General features: G+C 41.8%; 1 protein-coding gene across 2 annotated transcripts; it reads left to right on the top strand.

Moving 5' to 3' along the window:
* The first annotated feature begins 1825 nt into the window (after positions 1 to 1825).
* LOC306920723 (phosphorylase b kinase regulatory subunit alpha, liver isoform-like) lies at positions 1826 to 23438 on the top strand. Of its 2 annotated transcripts, XM_079497569.1 has the most exons (33): positions 1826 to 1933; positions 2023 to 2178; positions 2338 to 2436; positions 3488 to 3646; positions 4494 to 4541; positions 5064 to 5232; positions 5612 to 5694; positions 6242 to 6322; positions 6653 to 6751; positions 7827 to 7973; positions 8113 to 8166; positions 9620 to 9742; positions 10199 to 10294; positions 10597 to 10704; positions 11411 to 11489; positions 11709 to 11843; positions 11965 to 12074; positions 12384 to 12528; positions 13197 to 13275; positions 13358 to 13503; positions 13597 to 13767; positions 13885 to 13994; positions 14104 to 14240; positions 14702 to 14864; positions 15037 to 15116; positions 15225 to 15303; positions 15486 to 15615; positions 16130 to 16231; positions 17806 to 17924; positions 19480 to 19533; positions 19833 to 20069; positions 20475 to 20675; positions 21907 to 23438. In XM_079497569.1, the coding sequence occupies exons 3-33, from the start codon at positions 2359 to 2361 to the stop codon at positions 22078 to 22080; spliced, it is 3696 nt and encodes a 1231-aa protein (XP_079353695.1). In that variant the 5' UTR covers positions 1826 to 1933; positions 2023 to 2178; positions 2338 to 2358; the 3' UTR covers positions 22081 to 23438. The 2 variants fall into 2 exon arrangements, with proteins under 2 accessions (XP_079353695.1, XP_079353696.1); XM_079497570.1 differs by lacking the exons at positions 1826 to 1933; positions 2023 to 2178 and adding an exon at positions 2790 to 2856 and having other exon boundaries at positions 2353 to 2436.
* Positions 23439 to 24204: the final 766 nt, after the last annotated feature.

Below are 24204 nucleotides of genomic sequence, written 5' to 3'. Positions count from 1 at the left end.
GTTAGCAGTGCTGCTATTGGTTGAATAATCTGCCAGTGCTACCACGAGGAGATTTGATTGGCTGAGGGAAGATCCGTTATTCACAGCCTGCCTTTACAAAGAGATAAATGAGATACCCTTCTTTCACACGCCACACAATAAAATACTATTACTTAGAGTTTTTTACTGAGAGTGTCCTGTAAACAGCTCATAGAAGATGGCTGTCTGCCTGTCTCTCATGTGATACACAATGTATGACCAGAGCCTCAGAGGGTGTTGTGCAGATAATGACAAGAGGGTGTTGTGTAAATTCCACTGCATGAAGCAAAAGATGAATGCACAAATCCCATTCCCACAATCCCACTTGGTTTGATTTACCGCAAGCAATGCAGTTATGCAGAGCACGTTTAGTTTCAGCGACTCAGGGCATGCAGGCTCTCAGCACATTAGTAATTTAGTCACAACACAGTAGTGACTAAATTACTACCACACAAGGACAACACAAGAGACGGTCACGGCCACACAGCCAACTCAAGGTACGGCCACGGAGCCGACTTGGGGACCCAACGCAGCTCCTCCAAGGAAAACAAACAAATTAACGGAGCTGAACGTGAATCCCCCCCACCGCCCACCCCTTTTTTCCCCTCACTGTATATGTTTCTTTTCCCTTTTTTACCTCCTTTATGATGAATTCCTGTTCTGTCCTTTGTCTATATAGAAGTGTCTATTTGTACGTCTCTAAATGTTTTTGATGATTTGAACATGGTGGACCCTGTTGGAAACAAGTGTAATGCTTAATTGGGTCGTCCACTCACAGTTAACAGCCTTTGTATTGAGTTTGTGCTTGAAATGTACTGTAATTCTGCAAACCAGCTGTTAATACATTTTTCAATCAATCAATCAATCAAAGCCTACGTTTTTTTCAACCAGACGACCTATAACTCTCAATTCAATTCAATTCAATTCAATTCAATTCAATTCAATTCAATTCAATTCAATTCAATTCAATTCAATTCAATTCAATTCAATTCAATTCAATTCAGGGCTTTATTGGCATGATAAAACATTATGTTAAGGCTACATTGCCAAAGCAAAAAGTGGAACAATACAATCAAAACAAATCTCTCTCTCGCACGCACACACACACACACACACACACACACACACACACACACACACACACACACACACACACACACACACACACACACACACACACACACACACACAATTTCCTATGTGCACACAAGATAAAGTGACAGCTGCCAGACTATCACGTCAGATTAAACTAGGATTAAAAATTGAGTCTCACAGAATGAAAGACATTTTCACTGTAGGAATTCGCCCTAGTCTCACATACCATTATGTTGGTCTTAAAAATGAAATGTTCCAGTGAAATGTCTCATCATTCTGATTTCATGATTTTAATCACAGTTTATTTTGTATTACATTTTGTGTTTACTGAGGATGCTTATCAAACATCCTATATTGCCAAACAGCTGCTGTTCTGTGCTGCTCAAATACGTTTTCCTTTTCCCCCTTCCTAATAAGGTTGTTTTTATTCCTTACAAACCGGGCACAATTGAAAAGGGAACTGGCTTTACACCGGAAAGGAACATTGTTACATTATAAACAAAATCTATACCAAACACACATTTCTGAACTTTTTGTTTGATGTATGCATGCATGCACTGACATTTTCATGGCCGTACAGTGTGGGCACGTTTCCAAACGCGCGCTGTATATGAATGAATATGGAATAAGTCCAGCACAGACCACAGCTTTCATTAGTAAACAGGTGATCTGGTACCCCCTGCTGGCGATTCATGATTCATGTGTTTTTGTAGACAGAAGAACGGATGTTGTACCAAAGTGAACGACTCACAGCTCCAGTGCTCCACCAATAACATTCACATCATATGCATTGACATTTCCCCGAAAAGAAAAGTCACAAGTATGACTCTCTTCAGTGTGACCTTGATATCTGCAATGTGACCTTGATAACATAACATTACATTACATAACATCTGTTAATTACAACAGGTTGTGATTCGTGTTGTGCTGCGGCTGGATGCTACTCTGCGAAGCAGAGCTACAGCTGGAGCTGAAGTGAACGTGACAGACCGCGCAGACCCATGCAGGACAAGGACATCATCTGAACACAAGATGGATCATGGACCACTGGTAGACATCGACAATGTAGGGATCGCTCGACAGTCGTACCCATGGTCCATGGATTATTGCGCAGTCTAGCCAATTTAGCTCCGTGCAATGCGTGCATTTATCATTTTATATGCAAATACCATATTCGCAATAATCTCCAATGCAATTTGGGTGGTCTGTTTTCTGCACACACAGTGATCACCAGCCAGCGTAATAATGAGGAGCCGCAGTAATTCCGGAGTGAGACTTGACGGGTATGCTAGGCTAGTCCATGAAACTATCCTATGCCATCAGGTAAGCGATTCTCCCTCTCCCCTTCACCCACTTTGATGTACAGTACATTAGATTTGATACGAATTTCGTCTGGGACCCCATTCTACACTGTAAATCAGTGGATTACGGGTCCATTGTAGCTACACTCGGAGTACAGACTCGTAAAGCATCCATTTGGTTCAATCATTTAGCAAGCATGGGGAGTCTTTAGGGTCCCCCCTGGAACCCCCCAACCCGGCCCCCCAGACCCATGTTGAGAACCACTGATGTACTCACTGGGATTGTTAGCAGCTTGTGTGGGGAAATGTATTTTTGGTAGTTTTTTAAATGTAGTAATTAAGCTGTATGTTGTTTGATCTTCATATTCATTCTAGGCTACTTGTAACAGAGTATTTGTACTGCACTGCTGCAGTATTGATACTTTTACTCACGTAAAGAAATGTGAGTACTTTTTTCCACCATTGGTATTATCTGCCTCTGCCATGCTTGCTCTGTGCGTGAGCAAAGTTAAAGTTCAAGCCCAAAATAAATAGGCTGAGAGCTTATCTGTTCTGTTGGCCACTTGAATTCACTGTGCACTCTGTTGAAGGCTGTGTTTAAACCTGTGACCTAATTGTCATATACAGTGCAGTATAACATATGGCCTACATGTAAATAGTTCATACAAAACAGTTTGTTTAATTATTGTTAATGTTTATTATTTTAGCAGTTGAAATTATCTACGCAAAATCATTATTGAATAGCTTTCCACATCCAACAAAATCACACCTGTGTGAACTGAAGTGAGGGGCGATCATCATACATCATCATGACGTAACATGTCTATTTGCTCAGACACATATGACGTATTCTTCATTCATTGTCCATGGGAATTTAAAGTTCGTGTAAGACGAAAATCTACACTAATAGCTGAATATAGGAGGGGAGGGGCTATAGCACCCCTCAACAATGTGGTGTGTGTGTGTGTGTGTGTGTGTGTGTGTGTGTGTGTGTGTGTGTGTGTGTGTGTGTGTGTGTGTGTGTGTGCGCGTGTGTGTGCTTGTGTGTGCTTGCGTGTGTGTGTGTATTCCAGAACCCAGTGACAGGTTTACTGGCTGCCAGCACAGAGTTGAAGGACGCATGGGTGAGGGATAATGTATATAGTGTGCTGTCTGTGTGGGGGCTGGGCATGGCCTACCGCAAGAATGCAGACCGGGATGAAGACAGGGCCAAGGCCTATGAATTGGAACAGGTAGGCTGCACGTGTAGGGCTGTGTGATACATGGACAAAAACAAACAGCACAATACTTTTTAGCCAAAATACCTCAATATCGATATTGTGACATTAATTTTTTTTCATAAATCAATGCTATTGAACACCCTTTATTTCTGCATGTTGGTTAAAAAATATTGAACCAATATTAAAAAGTGCTTCGGAAACCTCAAACTCCACCCGTTTAGCCATCTTTATTTTTATTATTATTTTTTTCACAAGTCAGTGCTATTGAATACCCTTTATGTCTGTGTCTTGGTTAAAGAAAATATTGCCAAATGAAAAGTGTTAAAAAGCGCTTTGACAAAAACCTCCTAACTCCACTTGAGCTTGATGTTTTTTCATTTCCTGAAAAATGAACATTTTGGAGTTAGGTGGTTTCTTCCAGACAGAGATATGATTATTTCCCTAAACATAAAAAAATAAAATAGAGAACATAACAGATCTACAAGCTCTCAACGCATTGTGAGTTTGTAGCTATTTTAAGTCATCCAAACCAGGACAAGATATCCAAAATCCCAGACGATTATAGTCTCATATCATGATAATATTTTTTATATAATATGGATAAATTGCCTAGCCCTAGAGAGAAGGAGGCAGTGGGCCCTATTTTCACAGGTGCTTTATCCCTAAACGGCTTTGTCTTTTTTTGTCTTTTTTTTTTTTTACTATTTTGAAAAAACATTTTTAATTAGTTAAAATAGCCAATCTACAAGCTCACAACCGCTCTAGATCGGCTAAGTATTTTAAAATGTTTTTAGTCCTGAAAAGTTTTGAAAATGTTTGAATAGTGCTTAAGTGGCTATCTATAATTGTTTTTTGGCAGAGTGTGGTGAAACTGATGCAAGGACTTTTGCAATGCATGATGAGGCAGGTAAGTCACTCTAGTGCCCTATTGTTTTTTCCACCCAGTCAGTAACAATCAACAACTTAAGCCAGTGGTTCTCAAACCTTTTGATGTCAAGGACCGCCAAATTAATATATATTCGGCCACGGACCCCCATCTGAAAAGTTGTAGTGGTAATGACCACTTACAAGATTTGTGTTATTTTTTGTTGTTGAAAATAGCAGATCTACAAGTTCACAATGTGTCACATTGCCACGCGTTGTGAGCTTGTAGATCAGCTATTTTCAAAATGCCAATGTATACAGGGTTAAAGTCAAAGTGGTTAAACTGATTTTGATGCTATATTAATTTTGCTGGGGAGTGGGACCCCCTCCACAGACACCCAGGGATCCCCGGACCCCACATTGAGAACCACTGATTTAAGCTGTCAGGATTTGTATGCTCTGCCATTTTAACGATGCTATTCTTGGTCCAGTCTGACCCATATTTGAAAGAAAGCCACTAGGGAAACCTGACTTCATGACCAGTGACACCTGTTTGTCACTACAGGTGGACAAGGTGGAGAAATTCAAACACACCCAGAGTCCGAAGGACTGCCTGCATGCAAAGTACGACACACCCACCTGTGCCACAGTGGTGGGAGACGACCAGTGGGGCCATCTGCAGGTGGATGCCACCTCCATTTACCTGTTGCTCCTGGCACAGATGACTGCCTCAGGTAGGCTCGCTGTTCTTACACTACAAAATCCTCAGTGGAAAAAAAAACCCCTCAAATGGACAACTGAGGATCTTGCTGTGTGCATATACTGTAGGAAACCCAGATATGATATATAATATGTTCATGATCGTTTGTCTGTGTTACTGACTATGTCTGTTTGGAGGTAGCCCAGCACAAAACCATACCTTGCATTTTTGAGGGGCGCTAGCCCCTCCTATACAAAGGTTTAATGTTTGTCTTTAGTTCAATGTTTGTTTTGTAAACGCCATTGACAATGAAGGGAGAATTTACGTCATAATGTAACTCATTACGTCATATTGTCTCTTTATTTATGTATCTTTATTGTTAATGGCGTGTTGCATGTGATGTCTTTGTGCAGGTCTGCGTGTCATCTCTAACTTGGACGAGGTAGCCTTCATCCAGAACTTGGTCTTCTACATAGAGGCTGCCTACAAAGTAGCAGTAAGTAGCACTCTTATGAGGTGGTGGGAGAGATTTACGTTAAATACAGAGAACACCGAGAGATAGAGGCACACACTTATGGATATTGGATGGACAGTAAGAAGAAGACCCGGGAGAATAGAGGAGGGATGTTGCAGAGAGCTACAGGAAATATTGTGAGAAAGGGAGGGGACAAGTCATTTCGCTGGTATAATGAAGAACATTAATATTGTGAAGGGCAGGGCCATGTACTGTACGTATCTGGTGAGAGAGTTGCAAGCATGGGCATATGAGAGGGGGAGTTTAAGGAAGAATCAAGCGTTTAACCATTTAGGACTGAGGCCGATTCTAAAAACATTTTCTGAAAACCTTAAAATATTTATTCAAAAATGACAAATGTATGTTGCTACAGTATACTGTACATATAGCAACAACTACCCCAAAAGGGGTTTCCGTCCTGAAAGGTATAGTTACAAAAAGCGGTTACCGCCTATAATGGGTTAAGCAGCAATAGTAGGCAGGGGGTAAGAGGCTGTTGGTGTTGCCATGATGATCTTTGTTCCTGTAGGATTATGGGATGTGGGAGCGAGGAGACAAGACGAACCAGGGCATCCCTGAGCTCAATGGCAGCTCTGTGGGCATGGCCAAGGTATGTGTTGTACATCTCACTGTTTCACTGTTGCCTTCCAACCCCGAATAATCACTGAGTGGTGCATAACATCAGCATAAAAACGAAACAACGAAAAACAAGAAAGTAGACCTGTGTGTTAATTTTCCAGGTGTGTGTGTGTGTGTGTGTGTGTGTGTGTGTGTGTGTGTGTGTGTGTGTGTGTGTGTGTGTGTGTGTGTGTGTGTGTGTGTGTGTGTGTGTGTGTGTGTGTGTGTGTGTGTGTGTGTGTGTGTGTGTGTGTGTGTGTGTGTGTGTGTGTGTGTGTGTGTGTGTGTGTGTGTGTGTGTGTGTGTGTGTGTGTGTTCACAGGCAGCTCTGGAGGCTATAGATGAGTTAGATCTCTTTGGGGTGAATGGAGGGCCAAAGTCAGTGATCCATGTTTTACCAGACGAGGTGGAACACTGCCAGGTATGACTGACCTAGCCTGGTTAATAAACCAGACCGAATCAGCCGTTGGCAAAAAAAAGTTGCCTACCAGCGGATTTCGGTCTGGCGAGGCTCAGTAGCACGCCTCTTTCCTACAATCGAGAACAGGTCGGACCAATCGGGACACGGTATGCAATATGGGCGGGCTTTGGTACAGTGACGTTCAATGCTTGAGACTTTTGACTGACAGTAGCTCTGACCAATTGCGTCAAAGAGAAAATGTTCCCCGGGAAATGAAATCCAAGTGGAGCCAGCCCAGACTGATATACCGCGACAGTGTTGTGTGATATTAGTCTGGCTTATTAGCCAGGCTATGACTGACCTGCTGCCCATTGTTCTGTTCTCACTGACTGACTAAATACTGTTACGAACATCTTCACCGTCTTCATTCAAGTGACTATTTATTTTCATGGAGACCATTTTACCCTTACGTCAGCCTGTGCAACTGATATTTTCACATGTAGGCCGCCTGTGTCTATTGGCCTATCACTGTACTCAGCTGGGCAATTCATATAAAATATGTCGAAACTGATATTTAGAACCAATAACTTGTACGTTAATCGAATAACCGAGAAGCAGGGTTGTGAGCTTGTAGACCAGTTATCTTCACTATTTCTTTTAACCCATTAAAACCGGGAAGGCATCGTCTGTGTAATTTTATACTTTGGCTATTCAAAAATAGCAGATATACAAGCTCATAGCGTGTTACTTCATGAGCTTGTAGATCTGCTATTTAAAATAAATAATCATGAACGTTTGTGCAAATCTTTTAATCTATACATTTCTTTTACATTTTTAACTAAAATCTTTGCTTCTGGTGGTCCCTGGAATTAAATATTTTGAGATGGGCCAAATACATAATGATTTTGGGGCGTCCCTGAAATGAAAAAGTTAGAGCACCACTGATATAGCATCATATGTTTTTCAGACAACTGGATTTATCGGCCTCAGATAATCGATCATTAATCGATCATTAATCGATTAATCGATCATTAATAATAATCATTAATAATAATGGTGATATTGATTTGAAGTCATGTCTATGTCCTCTCCCCAGTCCATCCTGTGCTCCATGCTGCCGAGGGCCTCCACCTCCAAAGAGATAGATGCTGGACTTCTGTCTGTCATCTCATTCCCAGCCTTTGCGGTTGAGGATGCTGACCTGGTTGCCATCACCAAGTCTGAGATAATAAGCAAGCTGCAGGTACAGTCTACAAAGAAAGTCTCAGCCGGTTATTTTAGCTGTAAAATGTATTCTCGCTTAATTCTCGCATGATTCCATTCTGTTCTATGTTGTTATTGGATAATAAGCACTATAACATTTCTACTCCACACACTTTCAGGGTCGATATGGCTGCTGTCGTTTTATCAGGGATGGATACCGCTGTCCTCGAGAGGTAACGCCTTCTTTGTCCATTCTGTTTTCTAAAGTATATTTAAATATCTTTTGTTTAGGAGTAAACCAGAAATAGGGATTCCTAAAGGCCAATTTATGCTTTGAGCGAGTGTCGACCGACGTCGACACAATACGGTTGCAGACACGTCACAAAATGTTGCATACTCGCATGAAACAGAAACAACCTGAACATTGGACAATTTAGTGGATTTTCTGTGGTCTGGGGTTTTCTCTCTGTGTTCTGAAGCCTTTTGAGTTGCAGTGAAAACATAACAATTTGCCAGCAGATGTCACTGTTGAGGGATTTTGCCTGTCAATCATCGCCTCTGCTCTGCCCCGCCAGGGACTGAAGCATAGGGGAGGGGAGGGGCAGACAGGGGAGGGGGTGGGATTTGTGGACAGTGAACACGAATCAGATCAGAGCACTTGTTTGAGCCTAATTATTCAGAAAACTCCAGACCACAGAAAATCCACTGAATGTTCAAAGTTCTGTTTTTTTGGGTGCAATTGAGGTCAGAAAAAGAAGAAGAAGAAGAAAAATTACAAAACCTTTATTTTTGAATGTCACCAGACCTGGAACACAAAGTTATACTTTGCAATCCGGGAACACCTTAGCACCATTAGCTGTTGCTATATATAATACTAATATAATATACTGTATATAGCAACATACGCTTTTCATAAAACGTAGGTCAGGATTTAGAAGACATTTTTAGAATCCGCTTCAGTGGCTTCAAATTAGTTCATGAGACCTGGCAATTTAGACGTGCAAAATAGGGCATAATGTGACACATAATAAATATTTACATTTCTCTTATTTAAAGTGAATGTACGGGGGCACGGTGGCACAGTTGGTAGTGCTGTCGCCTCACAGCTAGAAGGTCCTGGGTTCGATTCCCGCTCGGGACGCTGTGGGTGCTGGCGGCGTGTTTCCTCCTCCACGTCATCAGTGCCCATACCTGAGGCGGGGTTGGCGAAAGGGCCTTTCTGTGTGGAGTTTGCATGTTCTCCCCGTGTCCCCTAGGGTAGGTACCCTCACAAAAAACATGCAGTAATCCTGGTCTCTAAACTGCCTCCCCCTGGCCAGCCAGGGCGCCTGATTGAGGGGAAAGGAACTGGTTGGAATAACGTGTTCCTTCCACGCGCTACGTCCAACCAGGGAAACTCCCCCCTGTCAGGTGTAAAGGAGCAACTTGGACACTCAGGCATGAAGGAAGCATGAGTTCAAGTCCGTTGCTCTCCCCATGTCCCCCATATATGGGGACTAGGTTGGCGGAGGGTGTGTAGAGCCCAGGATCACATTAGATAATTGACACAGGGGTGAAAAAATGGGTTACAAAATCGTGGGATAAAAATTATAAAAAATAAATAAAGTGAATGTACAGTATTTGTCTGTTTTTACTGCATGCCTCATTCTAAGTCAAGCTGGAAGGTGCTTTGCGTATGTCTCCCAGGACCCCTCTCGTCTGCACTATGACCCCGCTGAGCTGAAGCTGTTTGAGAATATAGAATGTGAGTGGCCTGTGTTCTGGACATTTCTCATTCTGGATGGCATCTTTAATGGAGACCAAGTACAGGTAATAGAGTAAAACACAGAGTCCATAAGGAGCATGCCATGTAGTATTACTTCCAGTCACTTAAAGCATGGACCCCCATCTAAAATTATTCTGTGAAAGGGACGCCCATACAAGATTTGTGTTGTTCAGACTCAGAGCTTGTAGATGTATACACTACAGGGTTAAAGTGGTTGAACTATATTAACACATTTTACTGGGGATCCCCTGGAACCCCCCAAGGACCCCTGGTTGTCTCCGGACCCCATTTTGAGAACCACAGAGTTAAAGGACTAGCATGTATAGCCCTGTGATGACGACCCAATTACTGACGAGCAATGACCATTTTCAAGTGCAGATTGCATTTTAAAGTGCAGATTGATTGAACAGTGTGATAAAATAGCCCCTGGAAAAATAAATTGATTGAAATTCAAACATCCAGATGTAAATAAAACACTTGCATTCAACATTGGCACACAGGTAGAGGAGTACCGCGAGGCTCTGGAGGGCATTCTGATTAGAGGGAAGAATGGCATCAAACTGGTGCCTGAACTTTATGCTGTACCACATGAGAAGGTATTCTATTCTATTCAATCTATTCTATTCTATTCTATTCTTGTAGATAGACAGTACAATCCTCAGTGTTAATTTAACTCTGAGAATGAAAACAAATGACATGTAACACTCACTTTTACAGTGGTAGGTATGGCCATCTACTACTATAGCAAAACAACTCCTTGTGATTCTTTCATGGGTGCACATCATATGAAATCAACTCTTCTAGTATGGTTTTGCTTCTTTGCAACAGCATCTGAGCTGTCAAACATGCAACATTCAACAAATGAATCGTAGAACATGTGATGTTGTGTTCTTCGCAGATGGAGGAAGAGTACAGCAACCCTCACACAGTGGACAGAGTGGCTTTGGGGCAGCTGCCTCACATGTGGGCTCAGTCACTCTACATCTTAGGCTGTCTTTTGGCTGAGGTAAGTCATAGGGAATATCATGTAGTGTGAGCCGTATACTCCTATAATATACCAGTGGTTCTGGTCCCCAGGGGGTTCCCAAATGACAGTGAAGTGGCTTTTATTTTTTCCAATAATATTTTTATTGATTTCTTTTCACAATTTATGGCAAAAACAAAACTAAGTGAAGTGGCAATTTAAGGACTTTTAAGGCCTTTTTAATACCTCAAAAAGAAAGAATCAAACTTAATCAAGAAACTATAATATACACACTGGTCAAACATTGGGCAGATTGTCGAATAATATAAGAAACTAGCGAGGCAAAAATTGTGATAATAGCTGATCTACAAGCTTGTGAGATCATGTGATCGGAAATCGGGGCCGATCCACATCATTTTCAAATGATCGGAATCGGATCGGGAGCAAAAAAACGTGATCTGGACATATAGTATCAATATTATATCCATATCATGATATTAGACTGGATATTGTGACTGTCTGTGATTTTGGATATTGTACTATTGTGATATGGCATAAGCAACAAATCGTGATCGGGACATCCCTATTTCAAATACGATTCTTTTGCAGGGTCACGGCCTGAAAAGGTTGAGAACCATTGCTATATATACCACATTCACATGGTGACCATTTTGCTCTGAACTCGTAGATATAATGAACGTAAAGTAAAGCAGCCTCCATCCTTTGGCTCTCTGTGTGTCATCATCAGGGTTTTCTTGCCCCAGGGGAAGTAGACCCGCTCAACAGGAGATTCTCTACCGATATCAAGCCTGATGTTGTGGTTCAAGGTCTGCCTCCATTCTCTGCCCTCCTGGGTTATTCTCTGCATGCCCTCCTCCTCCATTAGTACTGTGACTAATGCATTACTTTATACTGGCCTGATAATATCTACAATCCACAATGTACAGTGTGTGGTCTGTGTGTGTATAGACACTGATGACAGTTTTCTGTGCGTGTGTGTGTGTGTGTGCGTGTGCATGTGCGCGTGCGCGCGCGTGCGTGTCCAGTCTGTGTTCTAGCCGAGTCGAAGGAGATCCAGGACTTGTTGAAGGACTATGGCATCGAGGTTCAGACAGTATCAGAGGTGTTGCCCATCAGAGTCATGACTGCTCGCATCCTCAGTCACATCTACGTCAAACTAGGTACCAATCACTGTCTTCTGGCATCATCTATCATTATTATTAGTATTGCTGTGACTGTGAGTGTGTTTGACTGCCTGCGCACTGTATATGCGACTGTAAGGACAATGTGCTGTTTCCACAGGACAATGTAAGAAACTGAATTTGAGTGGGAGGCCCTACAGGCACATTGGAGTTCTGGGAACTTCTAAATTATACGGAATCAGAAACCGGACCTACGCATTCACTCCTCAGGTAAAACAGTGGCCCTTAATCTTGATCATTTAGGTTTATCGAATAATCAAGATGCAGGGTATTTGTGTTTAGTTTTTTCTTATGTCAACGAATCGACACAGATAAACTTTGACAAAATTGATTAGTCTGATTAACCACTTAATACTGCATTATTCTTCATTGCACAATGGTGCCTTGCAAAATGTGACGCGGTGTAAGCTTGAAGATCTGCCATTTTCACCACATATATTTTTTTTCGTGATCGAGGCAAAAGTTTTAAATAATCATAATATTGAAACGTTTCCCCTCATGTTTGCGTCATGGCTGCAGTTCTTGGACCAGCATCATTTCTACCTAGCTCTGGACAACCAGATGATCGTGGAGATGCTGCGCACGGAGCTGGCCTACCTGTCCTCCTGCTGGAGAATGACTGGACGACCCACACTCACCTTCCCCATCACTCGCAACATGCTGGGTAGGACTCACATCCTCACATGGTGCTCCATCCTCCAACTGAAACCTGTATGTCCAAAACACTGTTACTTTTCAGGAAATGTACAAAGTAACCTGCATTCTAATGGATCCAATGTAGTAATTATTTCTTTCTTAAAAATTGTATCTCACGATTTTTGTAACCCACCAGCCCCGAACTGAGCTCATGCTTCCTTCAATGCATGAGGAGTTAGCAGGGCGCTTCTTATCACTTGACAGGGGGGGGGGGGGGGGGGGGGTGTTCCCCGTTAGGACGTAGCCATAGCACGTGGAAGGAACACGTTATTCCAACCAGTTCCTTTCCCCTCCATCAGGCGCCCCAGCTGACATGGGGAGGCATGTTTTTTGTGAGGGTACTTACCCTAGGGGACACGGTGATAACATGCAAACTCCACACAGAAGTATGGAAGAAGAAAAAAACATACCGAGTTGAAATATGGAGATATGTGGTTTCTGCCCAACAGCAATGATATATGTTTAGAAATAGTAAATGAACACTATAAATGTTATTGGGTTGATAGCTAGAGGCTGGTATTTGGATGGCATAAGTGATCCCGACTAACAAGGAAAAGAATGGGAGATAACGGCGATATTAGAGGAGACATCTTGATATGTAACAACTACTAAGTAGTCATGATCATTTTTCTTCAGTTGAAGATGGCGAAGGGATCGATCCATGTATCCTAGCAACCGTGAGGAAACTACAGGATGGTTACTTTGCGGGAGCCAGGTGTGTCTCTGTGTTCTGTGACTAACTGGATCATAGAAAAGGTGATTGAATGCAGGAATCAGTAAGCTTGTTGTTATTCCAGGGTACAGCTGTCAGACCTCGCCTCCTTCCAGACCACATCCTTCCATACGCGCCTCAGCTTCCTGGACGGGGACACTGATGACAGCTTACTGGAGGAGGAGGAGGAGTACGACGGGAGCTACGATGACGACAACTGTCAGCCTTCAGGTTCGATGGCGACGACAAGTTCTTGAGTCGTGTTTAGCCTGTTGTCATCTGGTTGTGTGTACAGTACATTACATGGACCATTCTCTTCTCCAGGTGGACCAGGAGACATGTTTGACCAGCACCTCACCCAGCTACTGCAGAGCACCTCTGCCACAGCTCACCTCCCTCCCATCAGTGGGGGGCAGCAGCATGTGTTCAGTGCTCAACACACCACCAGAGACATCCTGTCCCTCATGGCCCAGGTTCAGGGTCTGAACATGCCCAGTGAGTTGACTGCTATTTAATCATTACTTCAGGATGTTGGTATTTGGGTGTGTAGATGTGGGTGTGTTTATTTGGTGTACATTTGTGCCTGCGTCTGTGTGCGCGTGTGTATTTCAGAGTCATCCATGTATCTGCCTGTGACTCCTGTCATGAGCAAACACCGCAAATCTCTCAACCTGCTTGGGGCTCCTTCAATGCAGTACGGTGCACATGCAAAACAGCTCAAGGTTGGCACTGTGATTCCTGTGGATATGTTATGTACACAGTATAAGCATCTTTGATCTAGTGATGACTACATTGTGTGTGTTTGTAATGTGTTTATGTTTCATGTTCAAGTCCCACAGCGCTGCTGAGCTGAACCTGCCCAAAGACTCCCAGGGGAACACAGACTTTGCTGGACTTGTCCGACAGCTAAGAGAGTGTCCCACTTTGCAAGACCAGGCAGACATACTCTACGTTCTGTACATCATGAAGTATGAACATGCCTACACACGCACGCGGCCACGTGCACGCACGCACAGTCGCACACACACACACACACACACACACGCGCACACACACACACACACACACACACACACACACACACACACACACACACACACACACACACACACACACACACACACACCGTTCATTTTCCTTGCCTGGAGTATATGTGGTGTTCACTGCTGCCAGGATAATTTCATAAAAAACATTTGAGTTCTTACCACCAATTCTATGAAGATGCTTATAAATTTCACTCTGTGTGTTTGTGAACTTGACATTTGTAAGCAGTTTGCATAGAAAGGAGGCCAATTTGGTGCCTTTCTGTAAGCCTATAGGTCTTATTTGTGCTTGTGTGAAACACTACAAAACAAAGCATGTTGTCAGTCTGTATCAGGCGTCTATCAGTTAAATAACTGACTGTCCTGTGCCGTTTACTGCCGTTCAGGGGACCTGATTGGCTGGTGGAGGTGTCAGGTCCTGGCCATGGAGGGGCCAGTGTGCGTTGCCTACTGGAGGAGCTGTATGTGCAGGCCGGGCTGAGTAGAGAGTGGGCTCTCATCAGATACATCTCTGGAATACTGCACAAGAGAGTGGAGGTTCTGGCTGAGGTCCGTACAACACTGGGCTTTTGATTTGTACTGTAAAGCACTTTGTAAGTTCTATTTGCAAAGGTGCCGTATAAATACAGTTAATCATTATTATTATTGTGTGGTGTGTTTCGTACCGAGACCCATAAATTGATTGATTATCAGAAAATACCTGATTCCATTTCTTCCACAGGCCTGCACAGATCTGATTTCCCACCATAAGCAGCTGACAGTAGGACTACCTCCTGAGCCCAGGGAGAGGGTTATCACTGCGTAAGTCATCATTTTGACTGGCAATGTTGACATTTCTGGTTTGACATATACTGTGGTATTCTTAATAACAAATGAATGAAATACTTCTTATTCACTCTATGCGTCCAGTCCACTTCCACCAGAGGAGCTGAACACTCTTATTTATGAAGCCAGCGGGCAGGATATCAGTATAGCTGTGCTCACTCAGGTAAACCTATGAATCATACAAAGAAGGGGATTTTATTTGTTTTTCAAGGCACCTTAACCTGTGCGTAACTTCTTCTTCTTCTTGTGTGTGTGTGTGTGTGTGTGTGTGTGTGTGTGTGTGTGTGTGTGTGTGTGTGTGTGTGTGTGTGTGTGTGTGTGTGTGTGTGTGTACGTGTGTTATAGGAGATCATGGTGTATCTAGCCATGTACGTGCGTTCCCAGCCTGCCCTGTTCGGGGACATGCTCAGACTTAGAATAGGACTCATCATGCAGGTGATGGCCACTGAGCTGGCACGCAGCTTACACTGTACAGGTAGGACTGCACCTGCATGTGTGCACTAAGACAGAAGCACACGCACATGTGCACTGTACAGTAGATATTAACACATACACAGAGTATAGAACACACTTTGCTGTGTATACAAGGGCTGGGAAATGTATTGAAACCGATATTTAGAACCAACAACCGACTTAGTCTTGCTCATGTAGGTTAATAATATAATCCAGAATTTTAGATTTCTTATACGAATCGACACAAACAAAATTCAAACATTTCCTTTATAATCAACTAAATCGATTAGTCTGAGCCTGTCTTATACATCATTGTACAATGGTGGCGTACAAAAACTGACGATTCTACATATTGCGATGTGTTGCGAGATTGTAGATCTATTCTATTTTCACTATTTGCTGTCCTAATCGACGTAAAGGTTTGAAATAACCGTGACATTGATTTGAAGCCATGTCGCCCCAGCCCTAGTGTACACTACATTGTGTTACGTACATACAGTGAAATGGAATGTAAAGACATTTCGTTGGCTTTGAAGGGGAGGAGGCGTCTGAGAGCTTGATGAGCCTGAGTCCATCTGACATGAAGAACCTGCTGCACCACATCCTCAGTGGCAAGGAGTTTGGAGTGGAGAGGAGTGGTAAGTGTGTTCTATTTCTACAAGTCTCTGCATCTGGGAGTTTGAGGTCACGCACACAGTCAGTTGCTAAACACCATACCAGATGTTGAACCTGACCTCCATAACCACACCAAACCTTATAACTAAGCATAGCCATATCTAACCTAATGCCTCACACAACCATTTATAGCCATATGCCAAAATGTACCCATCACAAATGTAATACCTGAGCTTAATCATTTCATAATGGTTTAGATTTGATTTAGTATTGAATTATGTCAATACAAGTGCTCTGATTTGCCAAATCCCATATATGACATAACAATTTGCCCAGCAGATGTCACTGTTGAGGGATTTTGACTTTTCATTGCAGCTCAAAAGGCTTCAGGAACACACAGAGGAAGCCCCAGAACACAGAAAATCCACTGAATGTTCAAAGTTTAGGCTGTGTGGGTGTAATGTCATGAAACCTTTAATTTCTCTAATCCCAGATTAGAGAAATTGGCCGTGGCCAATAATAACCATAAACGTAACCATTACTTATAAAGACACTTATAAAGACCTAACAAACATAACTGTCTGTTTTCTGCAGTAGCTGTAGCACAACATTTGTGGTCCTGTTCAGCACATCTCTAGCATGGTTTTAAAATGTTCTTTTTTAACCCATTCTGGCCGGGAACCCCTTTTGGTGTTTTAAGCATTATGTTATACTTTAGCTATTGAAAAATAGCAGATCTACAAGCTCGTAGCGTGGCACCGAGTTCCGCGCTACGAGCTTGTAGATCTGCTATTTTTCAAAAATCGTGAAAATGTGGCGCAAATCTTTGAATATATATTCTTTCAGAGCGAACGTTTTTAACTCAAATCTTTGCTTCTGGGGGGTCCCTGGAACAACATATTTTCAGATGGGGGTCAGTGGACAATTTCATATAATTTTTGGGGTACTTACTACTTGATATGAAATAGTTTGAGCACCACTGATATACTGTAGAAACATAGGTTTTTCAGAAAACTGTCATGGTTTAGAAGACGTTTTCTTAATTTCGATGTCAGGCCTATTGTGCGTAGTATAAATTAGCAAAATAAACCATGTCACAATCTCACAATGTGACGCATTGTGAGCTTGTAGATCTGCTATCTTCAGCGTGCGCCACCAGCATTAAATAAAGAATAAGTCAGTCAAAAAAGTATATGAAACTAAGCTATGATGATTAAAACTAAGACTAAATATATTGACAATTTCGTCAACAAATAAAAACTAGACTAAAATGTTAGGAAGGGACTAGTGGACAAGAGATCCAGTATAATTCATTTTACAGTTAGCAGATCAACAAGCAGATCTACAAGCTCACAATGCGTTGCGCTGCGACGCGTTGTGAGCTTGTAGATCGGCTATTTTAAGCAAGTGTAAAATCCGCCATTACGATGGCATCAAGGCCCGCCAAAATACATTTTAGTCGACTAAATCAACGGTAGATTTAGTCGACTAAAATGTTATAATATTTAGTCGACTAAAACATTCCAGGTGACTAAAATGTGACTAAAACTAAAATCAAAATTTGCTGTCAAAATCAACACTGGTCGATATATTTCAGTGCGCCCTATCTATTCAACTGCCACCAGTCCTGCCATCTCTATCCATGAACTGGGTCACACTGGAGCCACCAAGACAGAACGCAGCGGCATACGTAAGCTCAAAAGTGACATCAAACAGGTAAACATGTTCAAAAAGAGATTATGTTAAGTTGTGTAAAGTATGTTGTGACCAGTGGTGGACACTACTCAACACCAGTACGTGAATAAAAGTATAGATACTAGGGATGCTACGATAAGGTTTTTGGGGACCGATCATAGATTGTTTTTCTCATGATCGGCCGATACCGATACAGATACCGATCTTGTGCGTAAGGGGCAAATTTGAATATTTCCAAAGTTATTATGTCAAACCCACGTCAAAACTGTTACTGTGTGTGGGGAGGGAGGGGAGAATGTTTAGGCCTGTCACAAAGATGAAAAATGATATTATACTATATATCTGATTGACATTTATACCACTTAAATGGTGTAAAAGATCGTTTTCTCCGGATAGGGTAAATTGCCGATCACCGATTATCGGAGCATCTCTAATAGATACTCCTGGTCAAATATTATTATTATATATTAGTACCTGCTTTTAAAAACACTCAAATATGCAAAAGTACATGCTTTTAAATCTGTTTATGTACGGTAGTCGGTACTACAGTAGTTACTGTCCACCACTGATTGTGTGTCACAGTGGCGTATTTGTATCTATTTTTCCGCTCGCTGAATAACACTGTTTCCTTGGTTCCCATTTCAGTTGGATGACTCGCTGCCACTAAGCGTGGGTTGAGTTTGACAATTGTCTCTAGGCATGCGGCTGTTTCATTTCTAACCCCAAAAAACTGTGAATGAACCTCAGTCAGTCATTCACCACATGCTGCCTTTTGTCAGTTGACTTGCACCAGGGCCCTGCAGGGCTCAGATTAATCCCACTTCACAAACTCACTTTATATATGATAGCACTGTTTACTATAGGCACACATCTACTCTTGCTATTGTTAGTCATTGCTGTCATTGATTGACTGTGGATTGTTGAATGTGAGTACAGTAAGTCAGTGAACTGGAGTCAAACTCTGTACATGTTTTATTTTATTTTTAGCATGTTTAGCCAATAAACCTGATACTGATTCCTCAGCCTTTCCTGTTACAAAAGGGGAAAATCCCTCAGTGTCCTTGCAAGCACCTCACTTGAAAATCATTCTCTCCTGAGAATGTCAATTTCATATTCAAAGATTCAGAACCACAGTGACAAATAATATTGTCAATTTATCATGCACTGTTTATCCTGCTTTCAGATATCAGTCATTTAAAGACATTATTTGTTATTTCAGCATTAAATGGCTTGGCTTGCAAAGCGACAAAAAGAAAATCAACCAGGTGCAAAAATAATAATGTAAAGGCTGGTGCTTCAAAGATCAGTGGGACTATAATACTAAAGAAAAGACGGCGATCCGAGCACTCAAAAGGTTAAAAATGAGGAGAGGGTGGATAAAAATAGATGTACTTTATTTATAAAAGTTAAAAGAAGTCAACATGTTTCGACTCCAACAGAGTCTTCATGATGCCGCCTTTTCTTTGGTAAATGGCTTGGTTTTTTGAATACGTTTTGTTTTGTTTTCCTCTGTGTAGGCTAGACATGTTGGACAATCAGTTTATTTGATGTTCCCGTCATCTCTGTCTATCTGTAGATTGTTAGCGGCGGATTTTCCCTCAGTAGTAATGTCACGTCACCTCGGTCTACGGTAAACCATTTCAGCCTATTATTTGCTTTCAATTAGTTTAGGCTTGCTAAGCCTAGTAATTTACTTGCTCCAATTTGATTATAGTAAGTAGTAACCTAGTATCATGTCTTAGGATGACATGTGCCATTCGTACCTTCATCATATTATAATTTATATTCACCCAACCAGTTTCACTTGCTAAACTAATTTGTCTGCTCATCTAACTTGCACTGCTTTGCACCCCAGAGTAATGTGTTAACTGTATGTTTGAACTCTTACTGTACAACGTGGTGATGGTGTAACCTCCTCGGCCCACACAGCGTTGTAGCAGCCCCTGTTCCACCCCTAGTGGGATCCTGTCGCCAGTGGGCACTGGTCCGGGTGATGGCCAGCTTCAATGGGAAGAGAGACAGGGCCAGTGGCTCAGGAGACGGAGGCTGGACGGTGCGATCAACAGAGTACCAATGGGTTTCTATCAGAAGGTCTGGAAGATCCTACAGAAGTGCCATGGCCTGTCCATCGATGGATATGTGTTACCCTCCTCTACCACCAGAGAGGTCAGGTTGTGTGCTGTTGCTGAGATTTTAGAACAGTACGTTTTCATGTCAAGGATCCCCAAATGGATATGTATTTGGCCGCAGACCCCCATCTTACCCATTTTAAATTCTTCCAAAATGTTCACAATTTTTAAAGATCTGTCAAAATGTTTTACAAACTCAGAACATGTCACATTTTGATGCGCTGTGAGCCTGTAGATTTCTATTCTGCTATGGATGCTACACTACCACATTTAGCTGGGGACCCATGGAACCCCCCAAAGGACCCATGGGGGTCCCCAGACCACATTTGAGAACAACTAGTGTAGAAATAAAGAGTTTCATGTTGGATTTACATTTCCTCAACGATCTAACCAATAATCATTCTGTGTGAATGCCTGTGCGTTGGCACTATGTGTACCACAGATGACGGAGGGAGAGATCAAATTTGCAGTGCACGTGGAGTCTGTTCTGAACCACGTGCCTCAGCCAGAGTACCGGCAGCTCCTGGTGGAGACGGTGATGGTTCTGAGCTTGATAGCCGATGTGGACGTGGACAGCATCGGTGGGATCATCCATGTGGACCGCATCCTGCACATGGCCAACGACCTCTTCCTCAATGACCAGGTACCATGAAAGATCTTATGCTTGGCATGCTTGTCGCATTAAAGGTAGGATATAGGATTTTCTTTGGTTAAAATAAGTGTTAAATAGCTCTATATTCTGATAGTACTCATTGGTATATAGAGTGTTTGTTCAGTAACAGGTGTCTCCATGTCATGTCTCACAGAATCCCTCAGTCAGGATACAGATTAATCAAGTGGAAAGGACATAAATTAATGAGCTGACAAAATCGGATCTTGAACACTATAAAATGAAGCTGATAAATGGGTACTATCCTGATTGCCTGAAATGTTGTCACCTACCTGAAAAAGTATTTTCCGTTTATTAAAGAGCTGGAGAGACAGGGAGACCCCTGTGACTGAACACTCTATAGCAATGATAACTATCAGAATATAATGCTTTAACCTTTTAACAAAACAATTTAGTTTTTTTTTTTCTTTTTCTTTTTTTTTTAAATACTGTTTTTATTAGGTATTTTGTATTATGACATAACTTCAGAATATCATTGACAGATAATGAGTAATTAAGTGACATACAATACATAATACAAATCTATCTTCACTCCCTCTCAATTCAAACTTTATCTTTTCCAATTGCAAATAGTGCATAACATCTTTCATAAGTGTAGTGTGAGTCGGAACCTGTGCTTGCTTCCAATTCAACAGTATCAGTCTGCGAGCCAGTAGAGTCACATATTTTACCATGTTATATTGGAAAGTAGACAATTTGACCCCGGGGCTTTTAAAACAATTTAGTTTTAACCCAAAGACGGTGATACCTCTAAGGGATATTCACACAGGAAGCGACTGACACACCTAGTAATTCATTTATTTTCATGAGCATTGTGTACAACCTGGAAATACAAAAGCAGAAGGCCCGCACACTCCAGATGATAGATGAATGTATTTTGGTGCAGGGCTCAATAATAGCAATAGAAGGGAAGAAGAAACCAGCACACAATGCATGTCCTTTTCATATGGTTTATTTACCTCTAATGGAGAAGCAGCGGATGCGTTTCGAGCTGATAGGCCTTTCTCAGCGTTGTCACAGTCCTATCAGGTCGAAACGTGTCCGTTGCATTGTGATTTGTGTGACTTCACAAATTGCCCACACAGGAACTTACTATCTATAGCTAAAGATTGGACAGGCCTTACCATTATTACACAGCACTGTCTTGTTTTACTTTTGATCTTGATACATCTGTGACATGCTTTGACATTCCCACCACCCCTAGATATCTCTCAGTGCCAGTGAATATTTCCTGGAGAAGGACCCAGCCACTGGCATCTGCAGCTTCTTCTACGACAGTGCCCCTAGTGGCAGCTATGGCACCATGACTTACTTGTCCAAGGCGGCTGTCACCTATGTACAAGACTTCCTGCCAAGTTCCAGCTGCCTGCTGCAGTGAAGGTCAGGGTAATGCTTCATTTATACCTAGTTCCACCTGCCTGATGCAGTGAAGGTCAGGGTAATGCTTCATTTATACCTAGTTCCACCTGCCTGATGCAGTGAAGGTCAGGGTAATGCTTCATTTATACCTAGTTCCACCTGCCTGCTGCAGTGAAGGTCAGGGTAATGCTTCATTTATACCTAGTTCCAGCTGCCTGATGCAGTGAAGGTCAGGGTAAAGGCCCTTTCAAACGTGAAGCCATATAACATGCCTATAGTTAACATGCCACAGTCGCGGTGAGACAACGCAAGCGTATTTACATGAGCACGGTCCCGTGAATTTGTTTCGTGCACACGCCCGCGACTCACCAGACCTGGATACTGTTTCGCTTTTTCTTTTTACGCTTGCGTTGTTGCGCCCCTCTTGAGCAGACCCGGAGGAGACCTGTCGTCGATCCAGGCAACAACGCATGTGTTCCTCGCTTCCCGTTTGAAAGGCCCTTAATGCTTCATTTATACCTAGTTGCACTCTGGTATCACACACCAAAAATAGAGGATCTACAAGCTCAGACGTTGATTGTGAGCTTACAGATCGTCTAATTTTGGTGCATGACACACTGGTACGCAACTAAGTACATTATAAATCAGGCTTTGAACTCACAGTTATCACTGCTCTCAACTGTAACTGTATAGTGTTTGACTCAAGGATGTGATGACCAAAAGGCAGCTCTTATCATTCATAACCTCATACAACGCATTTGAGTGCTTCTCAACATCTCCATGAGCATTTCATATAAAAAAAGACTGCAATGCTTTGGTATAATTTAATAATGCTATTTAGTTTTTAGTTGTTTTTTTTCCTTCTTTTTGTGACTAAAGTCTATAAAAATATGTATTATATTGCATTTAAATGTGTTCAGTTTACAACCAATAACTAATGTTGCATATCTTCGCTGTCAGGCAGAAACCGTTTATAATCTTTATAATAACTTTTGTAAATGAATGCCCTGCTTCGTCATGCTACAGTGTCACACAAAAGTAGTAAAACAATAACAGATCTACAAGCTTACAACACATTGCGATGCAACGCATTATGAACTTGCAGATTTTTAAATATAAGTGGGTTAAGTGTGTGGATTTGATAAAGCGTGTGACTAAATATTAACTACATTGGATCTATTAAAACAGGTTATTTTTCCCCCTGAAAAGTAACACTTTAGGACATACAAGGTTCCCACCTGACAGCGACGATATCACGTAGTTCACGAGTGAGAGACCACTCCTCTACTTCAGTTGAGCTGATTTATTGGAATGAAAGAGATTAGTGAAGTAGTGTAGTGAAGAGTAGAGCATACAGGAATAGATTTAGAAGGAGGAAGAGCTAGAATGGAGGAGGTAGGAGGTGGTTGGGGTCAATGGGGTGGAGGAGGATGTGAAGCAGAACAAATAGCTACAGTAAGCAATCGCAGGTGTAGTCATGTGGTGGTGATTAGGGCTGTAACTCTTGATATCTTGATAACTTTCTTAGCAATTATGCTATCGATTACTTTTTGGATTATATTTGATTATATTCTATTTTTGTATATATTTTTAATATATCAATTAAGCACTTAACGCATTATATATAGAAGAAGTTCCAAGCTCCACTCTTTTAACCTTTATTTTGTATTTTCTTGAAGCTTAAAACCTTTAATGACATGCCCAAAATAGGGATAGATTTATTAATAGATTAGCTTATTAAATTCTTGATTAAATCTATTAGTTCAATTCACTGTCACACCCCTAGTGGTGATTGCAAGGATGATTAGGATTAAGTGGAGGCAGGTGCAGTAGATGACTGCAGAGTGGCTGTGATAAGTAGAGGGTGTTCTCCACTCCTGAACCTGCGTTGATCACAACTTCATAAACAGTACCAGCATGAACATTTACCAAGTTATATGTACCCCTGATAACAGTTACTGAATATATATATATACTGTACATATTAGTGTGTGTTGTACTGAGTGATAATGTAGCCTATAATAATAATAAGCTGCTCGATGGATATGCCATTTATAATTCTGTGTGATAATACATCTATGGCGTTGAAAATGAACTATTTAATTCATCTAATTTATAAAGAGAATCCTTGTTTCTGTGATTA

The sequence above is a fragment of the Electrona antarctica genome (genome assembly GCF_951216825.1).
Source record: "Electrona antarctica genome assembly, chromosome: 3".
Classification (NCBI taxonomy): domain Eukaryota; kingdom Metazoa; phylum Chordata; class Actinopteri; order Myctophiformes; family Myctophidae; genus Electrona; species Electrona antarctica.
The sequence above is the reverse complement of the archived record's forward strand: the minus strand, read 5'-3'. Positions and strand labels throughout refer to the sequence as shown.

Bases quoted from the DNA above. Each gene is read 5' to 3' on its own strand.
- LOC306920723 (XM_079497569.1), top strand. From the start codon at position 2,359: ATGAGGAGCCGCAGTAATTCCGGAGTGAGACTTGACGGGTATGCTAGG. The intron at 13,768-13,884 runs GTGAGTTGACTG...TGTGTATTTCAG, and splicing joins TCAGGGTCTGAACATGCCCA to AGTCATCCATGTATCTGCCT. The intron at 15,117-15,224 runs GTAAGTCATCAT...CTATGCGTCCAG, and splicing joins AGGGAGAGGGTTATCACTGC to TCCACTTCCACCAGAGGAGC.